The 22,870-nt window shown below is 46.5% G+C and overlaps 1 protein-coding gene and 1 non-coding gene across 3 annotated transcripts in view; both read right to left on the bottom strand.

Moving 5' to 3' along the window:
• Positions 1-209: 209 nt before the first annotated feature.
• Positions 210-22,870, bottom strand: part of HSD17B3 (hydroxysteroid 17-beta dehydrogenase 3) — a 68,444-nt gene continuing 45,783 nt past the window's right edge. Inside the window, exons 3-12 of one of the 2 annotated variants that reach the window (XM_054254221.2) lie at positions 20,212-20,287; positions 18,368-18,475; positions 17,263-17,330; positions 15,941-15,976; positions 12,547-12,581; positions 11,396-11,477; positions 9,939-10,004; positions 6,446-6,595; positions 4,222-4,337; positions 210-1,333 (exon numbers count right to left, since the gene is read on the bottom strand). In XM_054254221.2, coding sequence (XP_054110196.1) covers positions 1,321-1,333; positions 4,222-4,337; positions 6,446-6,595; positions 9,939-10,004; positions 11,396-11,477; positions 12,547-12,581; positions 15,941-15,976; positions 17,263-17,330; positions 18,368-18,475; positions 20,212-20,287 — 750 coding nt within the window. In that variant the 3' untranslated portion in view covers positions 210-1,320. The remainder of the gene's footprint in view (positions 1,334-4,221; positions 4,338-6,445; positions 6,596-9,938; positions 10,005-11,395; positions 11,478-12,546; positions 12,582-15,940; positions 15,977-17,262; positions 17,331-18,367; positions 18,476-20,211; positions 20,288-22,870) is intronic. The other variant, XM_002742750.5, reaches the window with a different exon arrangement.
• LOC118148313 (U6 spliceosomal RNA) lies at positions 21,520-21,623 on the bottom strand. Its single transcript, XR_004735082.1, has one exon. It is a non-coding gene; the product is annotated as a U6 spliceosomal RNA (small nuclear RNA).

Consider the following 22,870-nt stretch of genomic DNA (forward strand, 5'->3'; position numbering starts at 1 on the left):
GCCAACAACTCCTGAATCTCCAAACATGTAAGGATGCAGTCCTTCAGATCATTCAAGGCCTAGGGCTGGATACATGACCCCATGTGTCCCCAGCACCCCAAAAGTTGGCGACCTATGGAAACCTCATTTCTAGTTACCAACTCTTGCATTTGAGCAAGGATTTTTTAAAAAATATTTTGAGTATCCTGTCCTATGTTTTTATTTTTACCAACAGTCTTACATAGAACCCCAAATATAAGTAAAATAGATAAAGCTGGTGTTGCATTCATTAATATGGTTCAGGAATTTACCAGACACTGGCCTGATGTAACTGTCACCTGATATCTTCCTCTGTCCAACGTAAAAGGTAAATAAATCTTGGGACTCCCAAATCACTAAGCCAAAGGGACAAGTCAAGCTGGGAACTGTGTCAGGCAAACCTGCCTCCCATTCTACTCCTAGATAAGGTGACTACAAAAAAAAGAAAGCTGCAGACCTCCCTTGCAATTTGCCTACTAGGAAATTCCCTGTGGGTCCCAAGATCTTTACCCTAAAATGGTTCTGTTGAATTTTACTCTGACAATGTAAATTGATCACTTATCTTCACAGGAGTGGGACAAAGGACAGAACTCAAAGTCATCCCTCTGCTCACCTGAGACAAATGCATATCAGCTTCACTGCTGATTCACTGAGCAAGACTAGGGATAAGTGACAATTCCTCTACCCCCTCCCACGTGTAAATTGTGTATTTGCTGAAAGGTTGATCAAAGACTCAAAAGAATGCAACCACTTGTCTCCTATTGACCCATACCTCTCACAATTTCTTCCTCTTCCCCCAATATTCTCCCTTTAAATATTGAAGCCTTTGAAATTGTATTTGGAGAAAGGTATAAACCTGCCTCCCAGTTGCGCATCCTTAACCTTGGCAAAATAAACTTTCTAAATGATTCAGACCTGTCTCAGACACTTTTTGGTTCACACCAATTTGCCGGGCCTTTGAGGAACCCTATTTGAGAACAGGTGAGCACTTCAGAACGAAAGCACAGATTGACACCACAGTTTTCCCAAAGATCTTCAGACTCAAGTAAGGTGGCAAAAAAAAAAACCTGTATTGTATGCCTCTGTGACCCCAGCCCCTCCATCTTCGGGGGACTAGGTTGAAGTGCTGGTCTGCTCCTCTGGTTGTCTTCAGCCAGCGCGGGACTGGTGAGGGAAAGGCTGTGCTGGCCCCCACGCTGCCTGGCTACTGGACCTTGGTGTTGAGCTTCAGGTACGCCACATAGCGTGTCAGGAGCAGCCTTTGGAAGGCACCGCTGTAGAAGGCCCAGGCCGGGATCAGGCTCAGAAAGCCCGCCTTAAACAGAGAGAAGCATCAGTGTTGGGGAGGAAGGAAGAACGAGTTCATCTTTGTGGTCTTTAGAAGTGTTTTTATCTGACTACTAACAGAGCCCCAGAACCTTGCATGTCATTGATAAAGTTTAAGGGTCTCGTGCCACTTTCTCAGCACACAAGGTTTTCTCAGACATCAGAGGAGGCAGTCCCTTTGAATGCTTTTGGACAACCTAGTAAGATCAGCCTTAAGGAATTTTTTTCTTTTTTGAGACAGGGTCTTGCTCTGTCACCCAGGCTGGAGTGCTGTGGCACGATCACAGCTTACTGTAGCCTCGACCTCCTGGGCTCAAGGGATCATCCCGCCTCAGCCTCCTGAGTAGCTGGGACCACAGAGTGTGCCATTATGCCTGGCTAATTTTTTCTTTTTTTTTTTTTTTTCCCAGAGACAAGGTCTTACTGTGTTGCCCAGTCTGTTCTCAAACTCCTGGACTTAAGTGATCCTCCTGCTTTGGCCTCCCAAAGTGCTGGGATTACAGGTATGAGCCACTGTGCCTGGCCTGGAAATTCTAAATGAAGAGAACTCTGTGTTAACTACCTCCCTGATTTATTCTTTCTCTTGGTGAGTATGTCCCCCCTTGTCTTCAAGTCCTTTCTACCAAGCTTCCCTTAAAATGAGAACTGGGCTGAGCACAATGGCTCAAACCTGTAATCTCAGCACTTTGGGAGGCGGGCAGCTCACTTGAGGTCAGGAGTTTGAGACCACCCTGGCCAACATGGTGAAATCCCATCTCTACTAAAAATACAAAAATTAGCCAGACATGGTGGCACATGCCTGTAGTCCCAGCTACTCTGGAGGCTGAGGCAGGAGAATCACTTGAACTCAGGAAGCGGAGGTTGCAGTGAGCTGTGATCACACCACTGCACTCCAGCCTGAGTGACAGAGCAGGAGTCTGTCTCGAATAAATAAATAAATAAATAAAATGAGGATTTAGGAGCAAATCAGAAATGCTTTTCATCATTTGGCACAACTCCAAAGCATAGTGGGTGTTAAGCAAATAACGTGAAGCCTGGATGAATGGAAGTCAGTCACAGAAAGGTATGGATTATCAGCATGAGCACTTGCTTTTAAAAGAGGGGGAAGCCTTCAGTTCAATGCATTTCAGGCTGTAGGTACAGGCTTTGAAAGGTTCCTTGCCACCAGATTGCAGCTGTGTGCTGCAAAAGAGGTGCAGGACCCCAGAGGCAATCATCTTGTTCACAGCATGGCCTGATTAATCCAACATGCTTCAATCCACCTACTCCCTACACAACGGGATTCCAACCACAGGAAAACCTGAGCGTTTTGAGGAGCTATTAATATTTTGTCAACCAGCTCAGATCCTCAGATCTCTGCACTTCTCCAAGGTACTCAAAGACGAGGGACGGATGACAGTTTCGGGGAACCAAAGCTGACCTCTCCTCACACTAGGCATGTCGCTGAATCAACACAACTTCTTCCTCAGGAACTTCATTTTTCTCTCTGAGCTTTCTTATCTCACAGCAAAATCAAGCCCTGTCAGTAGCTCTGTCTTGAACTAAATGTTGGCAGAATGAGGTCAGCCATAAAGAAAATAAGTGAAGTAAATCCAAATTCTAGCCCCCTTGAAAAAGCCCTAAAAGAGTCCGTCTTCCATCTCCATCTTTGTCTACCCTCTCCCAGCCTGAAGTGCCACGCAGGAGCCAGGAAAGGCTGTGGCCCCAGACAAAAGTGGACTTAAATTCTAGCTTCACCATTACCAGCTGGGTGGCCGTGGGTAAGCTGTTGCAGCTCTGAGCTTTTTTTCCTCCGTTGTAAAAGGGCGACTCTAAGACCTACCTCACAAGATTATTAGAACGACTAAGCGAGGCGACATGCCTGAAGACCCCAAGCTCGACAGGGTCTCCGCAGATAGGGCTCCATTCCCACCTTGGTCCCAGCCCCATCCTCCCGGTGGCTGGAGAGCGTGCTGTCTTGGCCTGGCCTCTTGGTAATAAAAGGGTCGCTTATTTACCACTTGCTTGTATATGATTGCCTCTCTCTTTGGATACAATGATCTTTCTCAATCCTGGCAAACTCGAAATTGACATTAATGATTAATGTATTTTCACTTATTTTCTCTCTTGCTTTGCCAGGCACAAAAACTCCTTTTCCTGGTCTGTTCTTGGCAACTGTTTGTCTGAAGAAATTAGACTCTGTTATCTAAGAAATTAAGAGAAAGGTCAAGAAAACATTCAGGCCAGGCACGGTGGCTCACACCTGTAATCCTAGTACTTTGGAAGGCCAAGGTGGGAGTATCGCTTGAGCCCAGGAGTTCAAGACCAGTCTGGGCAACAAAGCACGCCCAATCCCCTATAAAAAAATTTTTAAAAAGTGGCTGGATGTGGCGGCATGTGCCTATAGTCCCAGCTACTGTGGTGGCTGAGGTGGGAGGATCCCTTGAGCCCAGGAGTTGAAAGAGGCTGCAGTGAGTTGCGACCCTGCACTGCACTCTGTCCTGGGCAACCTGGCTATGTCAAAATTAAGTAAAATATTCAACTTTGACCCTGTGTCAAGATAAAATAAAATTTTATTCTAATTTTATAAAAATAAAGTGTTTATTTTGCTACAAGGAATCATTCTTCAGACGCTGACGAGTTCCGTTTAAGCCATCAGCATCCTGGACGACTAAAGTCACAGCGTCTTCCTGAAGGTGGAAGGGATGCCATCCCCACTGGAGAGGGCTAAGCTGTGACACCAAAATCTGTCATTTTGGCCAGGCATGGTGACTCATGCCTGTAATACCAGCACTTTGGGAGGTCAGGGCAGGCAGATCACCTGAGGTCAAGAGTTGGAGACCAGACTGGCCAACATGGTGAAACCCTGTAATACAAAAATTACATAGCTGAGCGCACCTGTAATCCCAGCTAGTCAGGAGGCTGAGGCAGGAAACTCGCTGGAACCTGGGAGGCGGAGGCTGCAGTGAGCCGAGACTGCACCACTGCACTCTAGCCTGGGCGACAGTGAGACTCTATCTCAAAAAAAAAAAAAAAAAAAAAAAATCTGTAGTTTTTCTTCCCCAGAGATTGTGAGAAGTGGGAGAAAGAAAGAGAAAGGTGTGGTCAGAAGTGTCCTTTGTTGGATGTGAGCTCTGGGCCTAGACTGGGGGCTGAAGGATAAGGCCTGGGGCATGACAGTGGAGAAGTGTGACTCCTAAGGGTGGCACTGGGGCAAAGGAGGGGCCACTGTCCCCACTCCTTTGGGGTGCAACCACAGGAAATTATCTCAGCATGGTGAGACAGGTGCTGAGATTTGGTTTTCCCAGCTTTCCTCAGGTTCACATTGGTGCCGATGCAGAGATGGGAGCCAAAGGTCTCTGTGGACCAAAGCTGTAGATGGACTGTGGGCCTATAGCTGGAGGGGGCTATGGCAGAGGACAGCAGTCTGCTGCCCTCAGTAGCTGCGGAGGCCTTGCTAGGGCATCCACTGGCCAAGTAAAAAGGACAGAAAGATTCATCTCCCCCATCCCCCATAGACATAAACTTCAGAAAGGTAAGCAGCCGCCCAGGACAGCAGCCCACACATGGAAGGACTGGCATGGACCACAGGGCGTCCTCTGCCACCGCCACCTAGTGAGAGCACCAGGAAGAAGGCAGGCTTCAGGGAAGGCAGAACACTTCTCTCCAAATAACAGAATACAGCACATTTCCTAATGCCCAGTGGAGATGATGAGATCAAACTCAGTTTGGACTCTTTGGACACTCAGTGAATTTTCCCGCAGCAAGTAGTGATCTCGAAGAAGACCAGATCAGCAATAGAAAAAATAAAGACCTTATATTCTCTCTGTATGTCTGCTTTGTAGTGTGAGTTACGCAGATGATTCTATATATTGTTGAGGTTCTACAGTAAAAATAGCAAGTAATCATATGAGAAAGTTCAATATCTCTTGCCAGAGTCTTCTTTAAGTCCCAGAAGGCAAAAGAATGCTTTGAGAGACTTTAGCTCATGAAGACATGAATCATTCCAGCATCCATGAAAGAGAGAGAGAGAGAGAGATCCAATTCCCACAGTAGAAAAGGCAATGAGGCAGAGGAGGAAGCTGCAGATGATAGGTGAGTGCGGAAACGCCACCTCCCTTTCTTCAGCACGACTGGAGTCAGAGCTACACCGATGTTGTGTTTGTTTCAGTATTAGTGAGTGATGCTCAAGTCTACCTTTGTTTCATGTTGTGCTTGTTTTTAAAAGCAGCCCAGCAGTGGTAAGAACCTCTTGTGTCATATGTTGGATCTGTGGCATGCCGGGGCTGGCTCACACGCACTCATAAGAACCTGCTGTGATCATTCCCATTGCTCTTAGCAAACTAACACAGGAACAGAGAACTCTCATAAGTGGGAGTTGAACAATAAGAGCACATGGACACAGGGAGGGAGCATCACACACCCGGGCCTGTTGGGGGGGTTGGGGGGTAAGGGGAGGAAGAGCATTAGGACAAATCCCTAATGCATGTGGGGCTTCAAACCTAGGTGATGTGTTGATAGGAGCAGCAAGCCACCATGGCACATGTACACCTGTGTGACAAACCTGCACTGTCTGCACATGTATCCCGTAACCTAAAAATAAAAAATGAAAAAAGAGCCTGCTGTGTACCATGCACTCCTCAACTCGTGTACGCAGCGCCATGTCAGTGTCTGCCGTGCTGGGAATATTTATACCATGGAAGTCAAATGCCACACATGAAAGTGGTTTCTGTTTGTTTTGTTTTTTCCCCGGAGGACTGACAGCTAAACATTGACTGGAACGGAGGATCAGAGAAGACAGCAGCCCCCATGTGGAAGCACCATATATCTTGGTCTTCCCTGCCCAAGAGCTGCTGGGAGCCACCTTACTTTGTGAGGGGACGAGGGAGGCAGTCAAGGTCACATTAGATCTGCCAACTCCAGGGCTGTCTGGAGGCTGAGCTCCCGGGCTCCGGCTTCTCCCCACCTTGCCACATATTCCTTGTCCCTGGCTATATTACTGCTGGGACCTTACCTAACACATTGATGAGTGTTCCGGCAGCAAGGAAGAGTGAGCCCAGCCCTGCCAGGGCCACCTGCATGTCCTCACTCCCTGACTTCAAGAAAAGAAGTTATCAATTACCAAGAGTTCATGGGCAAGGCAGCCACAGGTTTCAGCTCCAATTGTGACATAATTCAGTGACTCTTTGACAAATTCATCAGCAGTCTTGGTTATCACATTGGGATTTAGATACTTTGTCATTGCAGTAGAGACAGCATATGGGGTCAGCACCTACAATAGGAAACAGAGATCACAGCACAGGATCAATCCATCCCAGAAGACTCTGAGAAAGTAACACTTGAGTCACCATCCCACCATTTCCCCAACCCTTCTCCTCCTGGGCAAAGTTTTAAGATCTTCAGTGGAAAAAAGTACAGTAGTAGCACAGATCTGGGAAACAGAAATTTGGTTTCTCAAGATGAGGACTTAGTTAGCCAACATTGGGGGACCCAAATGCCCTGCCCAGCACACAGCATGACTGGGAAGAACTCGGTTCTCTCTCTCAGAACTGAGTTGCCAGACAGCAAATAAAAATACAGGATGTCCAGTATAATCTGAAGTTCAGACAACGAAAAACACTTCAGCACAATCATATCCCAAGTATTGCATGGGACATACTCATACTGAAAACTATTCATAGGCAGCTGAAATTGTAATTGAACTGGAGGTCCTGTATTTAATCTGGCAACTCTATCTCAGAAGTTTGTTTCTAATACCTATAACCAAAGTTGGAGCAACTTAAAGCATTTTAGATTCCCACTTTCGCACTTCAGTTAGGAACCAAGAGTGGCACATACCTCATAACCTTTTCCTGTTGTGGTGAGAAAAATGATCTCACATCGTGCCCTAAACACCCAACACCATATTTCCACCTGTGGTCTAACCACATTGTGGCCTGGCACAGGATTCATATGGGATTCGTAATATGTGGTTTTATTACCTTATTCCCAGAACAAAGGCTTTGGCATCTTTAGAAAGAAAAAAGTCTGGCACGGTGACTCATGCCTGTAATCCCAGCACTTTGAGAGGCCAAGGTGGGACAACTGCTTGAGCCCAGGAGTTCGACACCAACCTGAGCAACAAGACGAAACCCCATCTCCACTGAACATACAAAAATCATCCAGGCATGGTGGCACGTGCCTGTATTCCTAGCTACTCAGGAGGCTGAGGCAGGAGGAACAAATGAACCTGGAAGGCAGAGGTTGCAGTGAGCCAAGATAGTGCCATGGCATTCCAGCCTGGGCTACATCAGAGTGAAACCTTGTCTCAAAAAAAAAAAAAAAAAAAAAAAAGTAAAAAACGAAAAGTAAAAAAAAAAATCCACAAAAGCTTCCTTGGTTTTATTTTTCTTCACATCACATTTGAAATTACATTGTTTCATAATTGAACCCAATTATGAGTCAGTTAATCCAAATGAGCAGGTTCCTATGGAAATTAAAGCATGATTAAGCTGTATGACACTTTTCTTCCAAGGATCTCAAAGCGTTACTCTTTGAGAAATTTAAGGAGCATGCTTTCTCAACCACAGTTTCCAAATAGGGAAGGAATAATAGTATTTTCATTCTTCAGTGATTTGGGGTTGTCAAAACACCCGTATGTACAAAATAGGGGCTCAATAAATAATGTTTAAACATATGTACTTATTTCTTCATTACGTCTTTACTATAACCCAGAGATACATGCAGGAATTATAAGGCCAGCATGGATGGGAAGTTTTTATGGATGGGAAAACAGGCTCACAGAGTTAAACAATTTGACCAGGATGACTCAGAGGATAAGCGGCAGAGCTGGGATGAAATTCAAACCCAACTCCACGGTTCATACTTCCTCATTAATTCAGCAAATATTTACTGAGCACGAACTATCTCTGTGTTCGGAGAGGCCAATTGGTTTTCAAAAGGTCATAGTCTTTTCACTTTCTCCTCCTTGCTAGAAGAGCACCTCCAAGGCCTCTGCATCAGAGAAGGGGCAAGGGACACCATTCCCCCACCCACACCTCCTGCTGCTCCATGGTACCAACTACCTCAGCAGCTGTGCCCTGCAAGGTTCAAGATCAGAGGCTGCTGAGGGTCACATGGCCAGGAAGCAGGTGGCCATGATGATCATTCGTCTTTAGAAATTGACAAGGATTTCTGGTTCCTCTTTCTTCCAGACACATGTCTGATAGAATTGCACTTCCTGAACCCCTGTGGCTATGTGAGATCACACAACCAGATCTGGCTGACGAATTACGAACAGAGGCGACATATGTCATCTCTGGGCCAGGGCATTTAGTTCATTATCCAAGCAAGGCCCACTAAAAATTCCCACCCTTTCCTCTGGCGTGTCAGCTGCTCCATCAGCCTGGGCCCTGTGTCACCACAGTGAGCCAATGTCTTCTGTGAATCCACAGTGGATGTTTCATGTGAATGCAAAATAGGACTTCGCTGTTTTAAGCCACTGAGATACTGGGGGTTATTTTTTACTGCCGCAAACCTAGCCTGGGCAGGGTTGCAGCGTTGCAAAAGGGAACCCCCAGCTTCAGCTGGTCGTGGGAGCACGGAGAGCCCTACATGGAAGGAGGACCCTCTGATGTGTCATATGGCTTCTGCTCAGCAGAGAAAGGGACTGTGGCACAGTGACATGGCTGTTACAACCACTCACTGTGGCTCAGAAATGTTATTATTGGCCAAGTTCCTACCATTAACTCATATCTGCCTACTTAATAGGCTTTGCCCTGTAGCTGGCTAGTTTATAGGAACAGCAGCCTAAAACTGGATATTTTATTTGAAAATCAGTGTGTGCAGCAATAATTTCAAAGATGTAATTTTGAGTGTGCCTTTCTCCATCTCTAATAATATATCGTAAAACTTCTTCCCACACGACAACAAAACAAAACAACATCTCGGTTTCTTCTGCATTCCAGAAACTATGTGACTCTAACTGTGGCTGAACCAAGCACAGACAAATCACCGACACGTTAGGAATCACATCGCTCGGCCCGCAGCAGGCAGTCGCAGCCCAACTCTGTCTAGGTGAGGACAGGTGATCTCCGCAATGTAGGTGGAAGGGAAGCAGAGTGCCTCCTCCCTACCTGCTTGAGAACCAGAGTGTGGGGACCTCTGTGCCCTTCACAGAAGGACCCCTCCCCCGATGACTAGTCCCTCCCCTCGTTCAAACTTGATCAAGTGCCCAGTTTTGTTTCATTTGCTTCTCCTCCGTAACTCCTCCCTTATAAGCCTGAGTCCTGTACCGGGGTCAGAGAGGAAAAGCCGTGAGTGACCCTAATGTCTGCTCTGATGAAGCATCAGGTAGCAGAAAGGTCCACAGCACTTCTAAGCAGCCACCCCCTCCCGCATTTCCTCCTCCAGCACCCAGGACGCGGGGGAGGGCAGCAGAAACCACAGCAGCAGGTGGGACTGAGGCACCCTGAAAGTCCATATGGCATCCACAGCTCATCTTCCTGCCGGCCACAAGTGCACAGCCAGACCTGCAGGAGGCAGTGTCCCCAGCCACAGGAGGTCCAGAGCAACCCTTCCTGAGGACTTACAGACCCCACCCAACCTGGATGACGACACGGAGCCGCCCAGCTCACCTGGATGATGACTTCCTTTGCTTTATATTCCACTTGCAGGGCCTTGGAAAATGTGCACACAAACGCCTGGAGCAAGAAAGAGAAACACCTGAGGCCCCCGCGTGTGCTCCCTCATAGAGCCAACTTCCTCGGACTTCAAGGGGCATGCAGAGACACTACCTGCTAGACCTTAAAATAGAGTGGGGGGGCCACCGTACAAAGGATACAAAGTTTCACCTGCACAGGGTGAATGTGTTCTGGAGCTCTACTGTACAGCATGGTGACAAAAGCTAATAATCAGAGACCGCCTACCTGAAAATTGCTAAGCAAGTAGATCTCAGTTGGCCTCTCCACACACACAAAAAAAACACGAGTATGTGAGATCATGGATATGTTATTTCACTTGATCATGGATATGTTAATTCACTTGATCATGGATATGTTAATTCACTTGATCATGGATATGTTAATTTGCTTGATCATGGCTATGTTAATGTCTGCTTGGGGGTAAATCCCTAGGGCCACTGCATAGATTAACTTGATCATTTTGCAACATATACATAGATCAAAATATCACCATGCATACTGTAAGAAGATACAATCTTTATTTGTCAAATATGCCTTAATAAAGCTGGAGAGTGGGGCAGAAAGAGAGTAAGGGAAAAACTGAACCAGATTGTCTTCTTTTTTTTTTGAGACAGAGTCTCTCTCTTTTGCCAGTTGCCAGGCTGGAGTACAGTGGCGCAATCTTGGCTCACTGCAACCTCCGTCTCCCAGCTTCAAGCAATTCTCCTGCCTTAGCCTCCAGAGTGGCTGACACTACAAGCATGCCACCACGCCCAGCTAATTTTTGTATTTTAGTAGAGGCAGGGTTTCACTATATTGATATGGCCAAGATGGTCTCGATCTCTTGACCTCGTGATCTGTCTGCCTTGGCCTCCCAAAGTGCTTGGATTTCAGGCCTGAGCCACTGCACCCAGCCAAACCAGCTTGTGTTGATGGGAGTTAGCACTCTATCCCCTGGTCTGGGAAGAGGACCCCCACTCAGCAGGAATGTCTGTTTGGGATAAATATATCCCTGGGACCACTGCATGGATTAACTTGCCTTGTAGAGCACCCCCTCCTCCTCAGGCTCTTTTTATGACTAGGGCATGAAGACACCAGGCTAGACCTCCCTGTCTGGAAGGGAGCTACAGTGTCACTTGTCAGCAGGAAGACAGCAAGGGCTCCCAGAGGAGGTGAGTGGGGCTGGAACCCTCAGAGGCTGGCCAAGTTGTGCACTTAGGGCTTCATGTGCCCAGAGTGAGTGCTTTCTTCTAATTTGCTCTCGGACTTCCCAGTGATTAGCTCAGCCTTGCGCATATGAGAGCGTCTCCAGGCAAACCTTTCCAGCAACCTGCCAGACGATCCAAAGAAATTGCCAACTGGGTGACATAAGAGGAAGAAGGAAGAGACTTGGAAGACACGGTATCACTCACCTTGGAAGCAGAGTACATGGAGTAGAGAGGCCAAGGAAACAGGGCTATGCCAGAAGAAATGTTCAGAATGAGACCTTTCCGCCTGAAAGGCAAAAAAGCAAAGCTCCCATGGCTTTGCTGCCCTGCCCAACCTTGAGTACAAAGAAAACAAAGGGGCGCCTATGAACTCTGATGAACTCTGCTCTTGCTAGGCTTTGGCAACTTCGAGGTGCTCTGCTTCTAGGAATCGTGAGTGAACTTCCCCTACCTTCCCCTGGAGGGCACTGCATGGGAGACGCTACCTGACAGTCATGTGACATGATGTGAGGTGTTTGCTCCTGGAAACGGAGGCTCTGCTACAATTGAGGTCTCTCCACCAAAATACTGATAACCAGCTCAGCTCAGGATTTAAAGGGAGTGAACCTTCCTTCCCTAAATGTGACCATATGAGCTGCTGGTCCCTTTGACCTCATGGACCCACAGCAGGACAGATGTCACATGGTGGAACATTGTCTTGGGTAGAATTTCACAGTATGAAATTCTATATGCAAGTCTCCAGGAGCCTTACCTGTCCTTTTGAAATTCAATATCCTTAATCCTTCCCAAATGGAGGAGCAGGGGACGAGAAACCGCAGATTAGAATACAAGGCCAAGCCCCTTCTTCCTCCAGGGGGGATGACACTATCAAGCACTTGCTTTTAATGAACACCACCTGGGAAAAACCACCCCCCAATGGGCATTGGAATAGGGTGACATAAATATGGAATAAGTGGAGTAGCTGACAGAGAGGCGATTTTCACACTAAATGGGAGTATTCTTTCTGACAAAAGCTGAAATTCCTAACAAAGAGATGGTCTTGATCTCAGGCCAACTTCTGAAGTTTTCTTTTATACTCAACATTAGTTAATTTTTCTTTAATCCAATGTGTGCTGAAACTGGCATTCTCTTCCTCCCTCTGATATGTGCTACATTTAACCTTCACATGAGCCTATTTGAAGAGCTGGCTGGCCCAGAACATTATGTTTTTTTCCCATAATCACCATGTGCTTTCATCACAGCTGCTATCGTTTGTTAAAGCACAGCCCGAGAGCCTCTGTGCCCCAGACCCTGAGATAGCTGACCGCCAAGGCAGGGAGGCCATGTGCGACACACTTTTTTGAAGAAGACCTTACCTTGATTCCATATGTTTCAGAATCAGCTGTGTCATCTACAAGAGAAAACCAACCGTAAGCCCAGCAAGGAACTAAGGAGCAGTGCAAGGGGGCGAGGTGGAAACGGGAAGGGAGCACAGGAGGAAGCTGGGAAAGAGCCTCATCTTCTCCGACGGCCTTGAAAATTGCTGGCACTCATTGGAAGTCACTCTGGCCACATCAGAGTCTGGCTGGAACCCACAAGAGCCAACCTGGACAAACAACAGGCTTCTCTGGGGCCTCTGGTTTCTTCCCCCTAAAGCTAACGTCTTCCTGAAAAATGAGGGCAGTGAAAAATTGGGGGAATCGACTTATGGCTGTGGGATCAACACTGAGGCTCCCATGATGCTCTTCATTCTACATGACAGGCAAAAGTAGACTGGCCATGAGTTGGAACTGGGGAAACCTAATAAGACCCTGTAGAGAGAAGGACACCTCTTCAATCCAACAGCAGAGGCGTAAGCAGCCTGCAGCTAGGCTGTGAAATAGCTATGTGAACAAATCGCGTGGCCACTCCTGTGTATTGAAATTACAAGAGCCTTGAGAAGCCCCTCCCCCTCCCAGCCTACAGACCCCTGACACTTTGGGAGCCTAAAGAAACTTTGTTCAAAATTACAGGAAGCAACCCCCATGGACTGGAATGTTCTCTCTGGTGTAATTGACCGGAATCAGGCCTGACAGGTCTGGAGCAGGTCCTGACTACTGCAGGATTGAGACAAGGGACCAAGTGAAAGGAGAGGGGCAGAGACATCAAGCTGCCTGGGAGCTGCACAGGCCACCCACTTCCCTGCTGCCCAGGGGCCCTGCAGCAGCTCTTCCTGGGCGCCGGCACACAGCCGGGCCCCGGCCTGTCTCGGAGCCTCCAGGGAAAGTCTTCACTGCTCAGGGGTCAGGACAGTGGAGGGAATGGAGCTCTCTAGAACCACTGGGCTGCCTCTGGAACACTGGATTTTGAGGAAGAAGAGGGAGGCTGAGGGGTGAGGTGGTGTCAGCCCCCTCTCTGTGACTGACTTCATAGGGATGTTATGTGAGCCTTGTCAGCCAGCCCCACATTGCCTCAAAGCCTCCGAAATGAACTCAGCCCTGTTGGCTGAATGAGCCCAATCAGAGAGACAACGTTGAATCTTGGGGTCCTTGCCTCAAAGCTTCCAGTGTTTAGTTTCTTATTCCACCTTCCCTTTGCCCTCAAATGCATATTCTCCCATCCCAGGCCCACTAGAGAACTCTACTGTCTCCAGATGGCTCCTTTGAAACGGTGCGGCTTCACTAGTCATGCTTCTAACCAGCGTGGTTAATTGGGCATGGTCTGCTTAGAAGCTAAACTTCAATTTATTTTCTTTGTTACTTAGGGAACTTGGTGTCTATCAATATATAATTTTTTAACAAATCAAAGCATTTCTCTGCTAAAGGAGTCAGAGGGTTGTCAAGTACATTTGAGAAATGCCTGTGATCAAACAGCCTCAGACTGAAAGGTCAGGGTAAAATCACGTGAAAGACTTTAGTGGTAAGGCTGCAGATGACAGTTAGACATCTAAAACTCATAATTACATCAGCTGGGGAGCTCTAAAAAGCCACCGATTGCTAAGCATAAAAAGATGTGTGGACCCAATAGCAACTGAGCCGAAAACTATAAAATACCAGCATGCTCACAGAAAGAACAACAAAAAAGCTGTTGTCAACCCAACTCATCCACCTGAAAAAAAAAGATCTGTCTACGCTGCATCCGTTTCCCCTTCTTATGTTAATAGCAGCCTGGCTTTCTTTGGGAATCCTTCCTCCTTTACTGCCAGTCCACGTTGTTCAGATAGGTGAGACTGAGCCTTCTGCTACGCTCCAACCAGAGTCCCAACTCCTTGAAATCAGGGATCAGATCTGATCATCACTGCAGTCCCACTGACCTTCCACACTGGTCACCCAGGCTGCCACATACAGCTGTGAATGCTGTGTACTGAGTAAGGTGCCGACTGTGAGGTTTGCGAGGGTGGGAAGCTCATGGCTCCCTCACAAGCCATGTCCCCTAACAGAGGAAGAGGGCTCTATCCCTAGAGGAAGGTGAAACATGTCATTCACACAAAATCGTCAGCTACTCACCAAGTCACGCAGCTGCAGGCTGTGTCCGTTCTTAAACAGCATCTTTCTCTAAATTGTCTATATAGGATCGCTTTCAGGGGTTCATGCTATAAATGTTTGTGCAGATGACCCTCATCAAAGAACCTGAATGATGAATGGTGCCTAAGACATCTTTTGATCCACAGCCTTTTAAAAAAATTTTTTGAGATGGAGTCTTGCTCTGTCACTCAGGCTGGAGTGTAAAGGCATGATCTCAGCCTACTGCAACTTTTACCTCCCAGGTTCAAGCAATTCTCCTGCCTCCGCCTCCTGAGTAGCTGGGATTACAGGCACCCACTACCATGCCCAGCTAATTTTTGTATTTTTTAGTAGAGGTGGGGTTTCACCATGTTGGTCAGGCTGGTCTCAAACTCCTGGTCTCAGGTGATCCACCCACCTTAGCCTCCCAAAGTGCTAGGATTATGGGTGTGAGCCACCATGCCAGACCGATCCACAGCCTCAAGTTCAAGGGGGCTATGTACCTTGTCCAATGCTATCCAACTAATTAGTAGCTGTGCTGGGACCAGAACACAGATGAACTTAAGCTTTGATTCAACAAATATTTATTGAACAAACAAAGGTCCAGAAAATCCAACCCAGGCCCTCCATTAGTTTTCCAGAGTGAGCTTTCCTCTTATCTACAAAGCATAAAATTAGAGGAAGATACTAATTCTTTTTAAAGTTGCACTGGAATCCTGAATACGTTTCAGCATCATCAAGCCTAGCATGTTCTGACAGATGACAAAACTGAATGCAGAAATAGGATTCAGATCCAAGGCAGAGTGGAATCCATTACTGTATTTTTTAGATGAAAAAGAGCTCAAGGCTGGGCGTGGTGGCTCATGCCTGTAATCCCAGCACTTTGGGAGGTCAAGACATTGAGACCATCCTGCCCAACACGGTGAAACCCCGTCTCTACTAAAAATACAAAAAAAATTAGCCGGGCACGGTGGCACGCGCCTGTGGTCCCAGCTACTTGGTTGGCTAAGGCGGAAGAATCGCTTGAACCCAGGAGGCGGAGGTTGCAGTGAGCCAAGATTGCGCCACTGCACTCCAGCCTGGTGACAGAGCAAGACTCCATCTCAAAGACAAAAAAGAAAAAAGAAAAATAGTTCAAGACAAAAGACCACGACATGGCCTCTCAACTAAGTCCGGTTCAATTTCAAAGAATCCTGTTTCTATAGCAGACCAGCACAATTCTCCTGAGTTACCAAATTTCTAAAGCTACTACATTTTAATGCATTTCACACATATATTCATCACATACCTTGACTACAGAGGTGATGTTACAATGGATGAGGCTCTGTAATAAATGATCACAACCACAAATCAGCTGGATGATTAGAGAAATTCTCCTGGAAAGTAGTAGGTGCTAAAGAACCACGAAGTGGGCAAAAGTGCATGGCTGAGCGGTTTCGTCACTCACCCTGCAAATCAGGCTCGTAAGTGACCTCCAGCAAGCATGCACTAGCCTCGGGAAACAACTGACACCCATTCTGCGATTCTGTACCTATGTAATCTCGACTAGGTGTCAATTAAGTTTCCTGGAAAACTTGGAACTATATTCCTGGAGGAATATAGATATGCTTTTTCAGAGGGAGCTATTCCATTTCCAGCTGGAGGAAGAGTAGTTGGCATGTGTGAGTCTAGGAGAACAGAAAGGCAAATGGTTGTATAATACAAGGTAGAGGTTCTGGGCTATGGAGGGCAGGTAAAGAAACTACTAGAATCACCCAAGGAAAAGAGGACAGACACAGACACCAGCACGAACACAGACATACACAGGCAGAGGAACAACCCTGGAACGTGCTAAATGGAGAGACGCAAACTTGTGCCAGAAACAGTGTGGAAGAGAGAGACCAAGCGGGAGGTGTGTGGTCCAGAGAGGAGTGTGGTGAGGATGTGTAACAACATCCAAGCGGTGTGACATTATAACCCAATGCAGCGGATGCAGGGCTTACACAGGACCGCAGGATCCCTGCAGAAGTGGGGAGTGGAAGCTTGAGAGACTGTTCAGACTGGTGCAGCCCTGTGACTCCAAAGGTCAGGGCCTGAGGAAGGGTCAAAAATAGTGTCTTCAAGAGCTGTTCAATGCATTAAAAACGTACTCAACCAACAACGGCAGCCGAGGGTCTGAGCCAAGCTCACTGAACTTACAATCCTCCAGCCATACAGTTCATGTCATGTGCTTCCCTCACACTGAAAGTTAAACAAATCTTATCACCTGGGGAGACAGAGAAAGCCAAAGGGCTATCCTTCTCCCATATATACTCACCACTGTGAATCTGTTAGGCAGAATTACCCTTTATAAAGCAGAGGGCAGAGTCCCAAAGAACGGGAAAATGGACAGGTAAGTCTGATGTGCAGAGAATGAGGAAGATGTCTGTATCCCAGAGATATCATGAAAAGTTGTACTCTTGACGGTGGATCAAGTGCTAAGGTGACGAGTAAAGGGGGCCTCAATACATACAGTAAAGGATCAGCCAGATGCATGCTTCCATCACTCCTTCCCAGGCCTGAGTGATTATCCAGCAAAGGGTCCCAGAGCCTGGGTAAGAGGAATCCACACACAGGAGAGCACAAGTCTACCTGGATTTCATCCGCTGTGTTCAGGAAATGGCTTGGAAGAAGGTTTGGAAGCATTCCAACATTGTTGACTGGCAGGAAGGAGCAAAACAAAAATATGTCAGAAGAGCAAGTGGGAGATTTTCCCGAAGAAACATGTACAAAAAGATTTACATATAAGGTTGTTCATCGCAGCATGATTTGATAACAGTGAGGAAATTGGAGGGAAAATTTAGTCCATCAATAGAGACCCCTTCAATGAGTCATGAGTTTGTCATATGTTGGAATGTGTGTAGTCATTAACAACTCTGGCTGCTTACAATTTTAAAGGCATAGGAGAGCACGCATGATGTAAATTTATAAAACATGTATGACAAAACCGCACAAATGTATAATTCCAGTTTTGAAAATACGTGTGTGTGTGTAGGATTAGAAAAATATGCACCAAAGTGCTCGGAGTACTGGGACTTTAAGAGATTCATATTTATTTTATCAGCGTGTCTGTCCTTTCCAATTTTTCTGCAACGATATGCTTTACACTTTTATATATATAAATGTAATTATTTTCAAAATTCAGCAGAAGGTTTAGAAATCAAATTTTATTTTCTTCTGTATATACTATACACACTGCACTGTGCATGTGGCCATAAAATACCTTGTCATTTTATGACAAATATAAATTGTTTTATGAATAAGAAAGATTCAATTCTCCACTAACTATACTGACTATTTCATGGAGCAATAACAGCAATGTTTGTTTGCTAAACTAATTTCTTTAGGCTAATGTTTCTGAGATTATTCTTCTGCCAAATGTTAACTTCAGTTCCATAGAAGAAAATTCATTTTAATATTAGAAAATATGGTTGGGGTCGAATCGTACGTTTGATACTTTCCAAAGCCATATGTAAGTTTTTTTTATTCAGTAATGCCTCTTGAAGAATTGTGCTTTGACATTCAGCTTAATGCTACAGCTTAAAATACTGTATATTTTAAGTATATTATAATCCATAAGTATACCATACTCATGGATTGAATATAAACTACCATGAAATAATCAAGTGTCACTAATCAGTGCCAGGTTATTTCACTGATGTATTAGAGCAAGCTTTGCATCTTGCAATTTACTCACCTAAAACTCCAATTTCTAAGCCTGTTAGTTTTTCTTTAATATCCTCATAGATGTCATCTTTGGTAAAATCTGCTTGTATAATCTTCACACTACTCCCTGTAGTCTGCTCTGCATGAGAGACAACAGTTTTTTTTAATGAACAGGGATCCAAATGCCCCCTTGCCCTTGAAGTTACCCCAGTGCTCCTGTATTACCTGAGCACACTCAGGACAGCCCATTGCCCCAAATCGAAAAGGGAGATGGCTCTGAGTAAATGCTGGGAGGTGCGAAGAGATTGGCAAACGGTGGTTTCTACGTGTCTCTAAGAGTTGCTACAGGGACAAGTATGTGCATTAAGATAGATTTAATGCAGCAGTTCTCAAAGTGAAGTCCACAAAGCACAGCAGCAGGGTTACTGGAAACTTGTCAGAAATGCAAATTCTCAGGCTCCACCCCAGATCTACCACATCAGAAACTCTGTGGGTGGGGCCCTGCCAGCCACCTGCTTAACACACCGCTGAGCGACTCTGTTGCTTGCTCAAGTTTGAGACCCCTGGACTGACAGCTGTAAAAGCAAGGTCCGACGCTGCCTCTGCTCCCAGGCGTCGTGTCTCTTCCACACAGACACAGCAACTGTATTCACAGAGTGTTTACATACACACTGTCTTATGGCCATCCTCCCTACAGCCTTCTAAAGTGGACATTATGATCTTCATTTCCCAGAGGTGAAAACGAAGGCTTAGAGAGACGAACTGACCCAGGAGCATCCACTCTGGTCGCTCCACATTCAGTGCGCTCCCCACTACCGTGTGTCAACTCGCCTTCTGCAGGAGTCTTCCTGCAGGTGTGAAAGCTACAACCGGAGTTTACCAACGGCTTGCTGAGCCGCTTTAGCTTTGGAGTTGGCCAGTATTTGTGGGCCAGGCAATCCTGAGGAATCGTTTGGGAGTAGACAGTGTTTCAAAGACACTACTTGCCTTTCAAAAGGGTGATAAAAAGCACATTTCAGCGTTGTGAGGCAAACACTGAAGAATGTCTCGGTCCTTGTCAAAGTTACTTCTAATATCCAGACATAGAACAAAAGCAGGATTCATTGGTTCAAGGGCACGGGCACTCTGCAGTGTGACTGCACAGCCCGCACCTCCCACACCTACCTCCTATCCCAGATCTCCCCCAGGGAAACAAGGCTCACCCCGACAGCCCACCATGGTCTTCACGAGTCTCTATAACTAAAGTGTCATCCCTTTGAGTTAGAGTTTATTAATTATTAAATTAATAATTATTAAAATTCAAAGGTCCCAAAAGCTATACAATCATCATTATTTACAAGGAACACTTCAGAGCAAATCACAATAATAAAACATTATGATATAAAAGTTGCCTCAGGGTTGTACAGTGTACAACCTCTACATCCATACATGACGACCCCGGATCAAAACTGTTTTTAAAATCTGATAAACACCAGTAAGCATTGTCCCTCATCCTCCCACCAAGAGCAGGGCATAGACATAGGGAAGGGAAGTCCCAAACACAGATGGTGCTTTTGGAGGGAGTGGTGGAAGCAACCAGGCAACCGGGCCTCAAGAATGAGCAGGGCTGATCTAGAAATGAAGGCACCAAGGTAAAAGAGAAAGCGGGCTGATTTGTGCCTCCGTTGGTTCCTGTTTGCCCCAGCACCCAAAGCCAATGAGCAGGAAAGCTGACACCTTCTATCCCACCCTCCGCTTTGTAACCGGGCTCCTCAGGAGAGTTGGTGTCCCAGGCTCTGAGAGCAGATGTGGGGATGCCAAGTGCATCAACAGGCAGAGCGGGAGCAGGCTCGGCTGGTGGGCTCCACATACCTCCCTTACGTAGGGGTCACTCACCGATCTCTGCGCCAATGACCTGTAGTTTCTCCAGCGTCCGGCTAATAAGCACAACATGGAGTCCACGTTTTGCTAGCTGAGCGTGGGAGTGAAAAATCAAATAAAGACAAAGATGATGAGCAGACAGGGAGGGCTTGTTTTAAGGTGACTTGGTCCTAAGGCTGTGTGCATACTGGAGGGGTGACGTGGTTTCCTCTCCTGGGTTTAAGTGTGCAGAAGGTGACAAAGCTTTCTGGGCTAGGAACGGCACAACCCCAGTGGGCCAGGCTAACTGGTAGGGCCATCATGATAGGAGTGAACGCTTGTTAAGTGTTTATTGTGTGCTGGGAACTTTTCTAAGTGCTCTGCTTGTCCAGGCCCATAAACTTAAAGTGCTTCTCTGAAATTCATGGGCTCAGCTATGCATCAGAATTCAAAATACTGGGGACTTTATGCTACGCCTTATATAGCAGGGGTGGGGCAGCATCCCATAATCAAAGTAGTGTTTCTTCCCCCCCAATTTTTTTTTTTTTGAGAAGGAGTCTCTCTCAGTCACCCAGGATGTAGTACAGTGGCATGATCTTGGCTCACTGCAACCTCCACCTCCCAGGTTCATGCAATTCTCCTGCCTCAGCCTCCCAAGTAGCTGGTATGACAGGCAAGTACTGCCACACCCAGCTAATTTTTGTATTTTTAGCAGAGACGGGGTTTCACCATGTTGGCCAGGCTGGTCTCGAACTCCTGACCTCATGTGATCTGCCCACTTCAGCCTCCCAAAGTGCTGGGATTACAGGCCTGAGCCACCGTGTCTGGCCACCCCAACTTTTGAGCTGCTTCCTATCCACACAGACATCCTTCCTGTGGCTCACTCGACCTGAGACCTTTCTTCCTGTTTTCTGACTCCCAATAGAAGAAAAAATGATATGGGACAGCGAGCAGAGGGTGAAGAGCTGGACACATCCCATGAGGTCAGCAGGGTGACCCTGCAGAGTGGGTAATGCCTGGACTCTCAAGAGCTCCGTGACAGGGTGTGGAGCTGTGTGCTGCACACGGAGTCACCAGAGATATTCCACGGGGACATGTAGAGCGCTGGGGGGTCACAGACTGCTGGAGGTGTGTCTGTACCTAAAACTGCTGCCAGTGAGAAAAGTTAGTTATTCCTGAAAGGAAAAAGGAAAAACCAACATTCGTTTAGAGACTGATGACATTTGAATTAGTGACAAAGGCCCCAGTTTATTCAATCTGTCTCTGTGGTTTCAGTCAAATGATTCATACTGGTTTTTTTTTTAATTGTGGTAAGATACACATAACAAAATCCAGCATCTTAACAAAAATGTGGAATACTTTACAAAGTTCTGTGTTATCCTTGGGAACTCATGCTAATGTTCTCGGTATGGTTCCAATTTTAATATCTGTGTTGCAGAAACAAGCACTACGCTGTTATTTTAAAGAGTTACATATTATAGGCTGGACACGGTGGCTCACACCTGTAATCTCAGCACTCTGCAAGGCCAAGGCAGGCAGATCACCGGAGGTCAGGAGTTCGAGACCAGCCTGACCAGCATGGTGAAACCCCCTGTCTTTACTAAAAATACAAAAAATAAAAATCAACTGGGCATGGTGGTGCATGCCTATGATCCCAGCTACTCAGGAGGCTGAGAGAGAAGAATTGCTAGAACCCAGGAGGCAGAGATTGTGGTGAGTGGAGACTGCACCACTGCACTCCAGCCTGGGTGACAGAGCAAGATTCCATCTCAATAAAAGAAAATTACGTATTATAGAAAACACATAAGAAGCTGAATTACGGTCTACAATACATAGCCTCCAATAGCCAGTAATTCACTATGACTCACAGCTTCAGAATCACCCAAGGAGATGTCAAAAAAACAAAACAAACAAAAAAAAAAACACGGATTCCCACCGAACCATCTAATATGGTTTACATCTGTATTCCCACCCAAGCCCCATGTCAAATTGTAGTCCCAAATGTTGAGGGTGGGGCCTAGTGGGGGGTGATTGGATCATGGGGGCCGTTTCTCATGGTTTAACACCATCCCCCAGATGCTGTCGTGGTAAGAGTGAGTCATACCAGGATCTAATAGTTTAGAAGTGTGTGGCAACCAGCACTTTGGGAGGCCGAGGCGGGCAGATCACCTGAAGTCCGGAGTTCGAGAGCAGCCTGACCAACGTGGAGAAACCCCATCTGTACCAAAAATACAAAATTAGCTACCCGTGGTTGCGCATGCCTGTAATCCCAGCAATTCGGAAGGCTGAGGCAGGAGAATCCCTCCAACCGAAAAGCGAATACTGCAGTGAGCCAAGATCGCGCCACGTGTGTGTGTGGCACCTCCCCGCAGTCTGCTGGCTGCTCCAGCCCTGTGAAGCGCTTGCTCCCACTTCGCCTTCCACCATGTTGGTAAGTTTCTTGAGGCCTCTGAGCCGAGCCAATGCCAGCATCATGCTTCCTGCACAGCCTGCGGAACTGCGAGCCAGTTAAACCTCTTTCTAAAGTACCCAGTCTCATCTTTATAGCCGTGTAAGAACGAAATAATACACCATTGCAGTAAAAATCTCCGGGGTGGAAGCTTCAGGATTTCCATCTTTTCCTGTTTGGATTTATTAGATTATACTATTATACGTACAAATACATTCTCATTGTCAAAGACTCCCAACAAAGTCA

Source organism: Callithrix jacchus, chromosome 1 (assembly GCF_049354715.1).
Source record: "Callithrix jacchus isolate 240 chromosome 1, calJac240_pri, whole genome shotgun sequence".
NCBI classification, from domain to species: domain Eukaryota; kingdom Metazoa; phylum Chordata; class Mammalia; order Primates; family Cebidae; genus Callithrix; species Callithrix jacchus.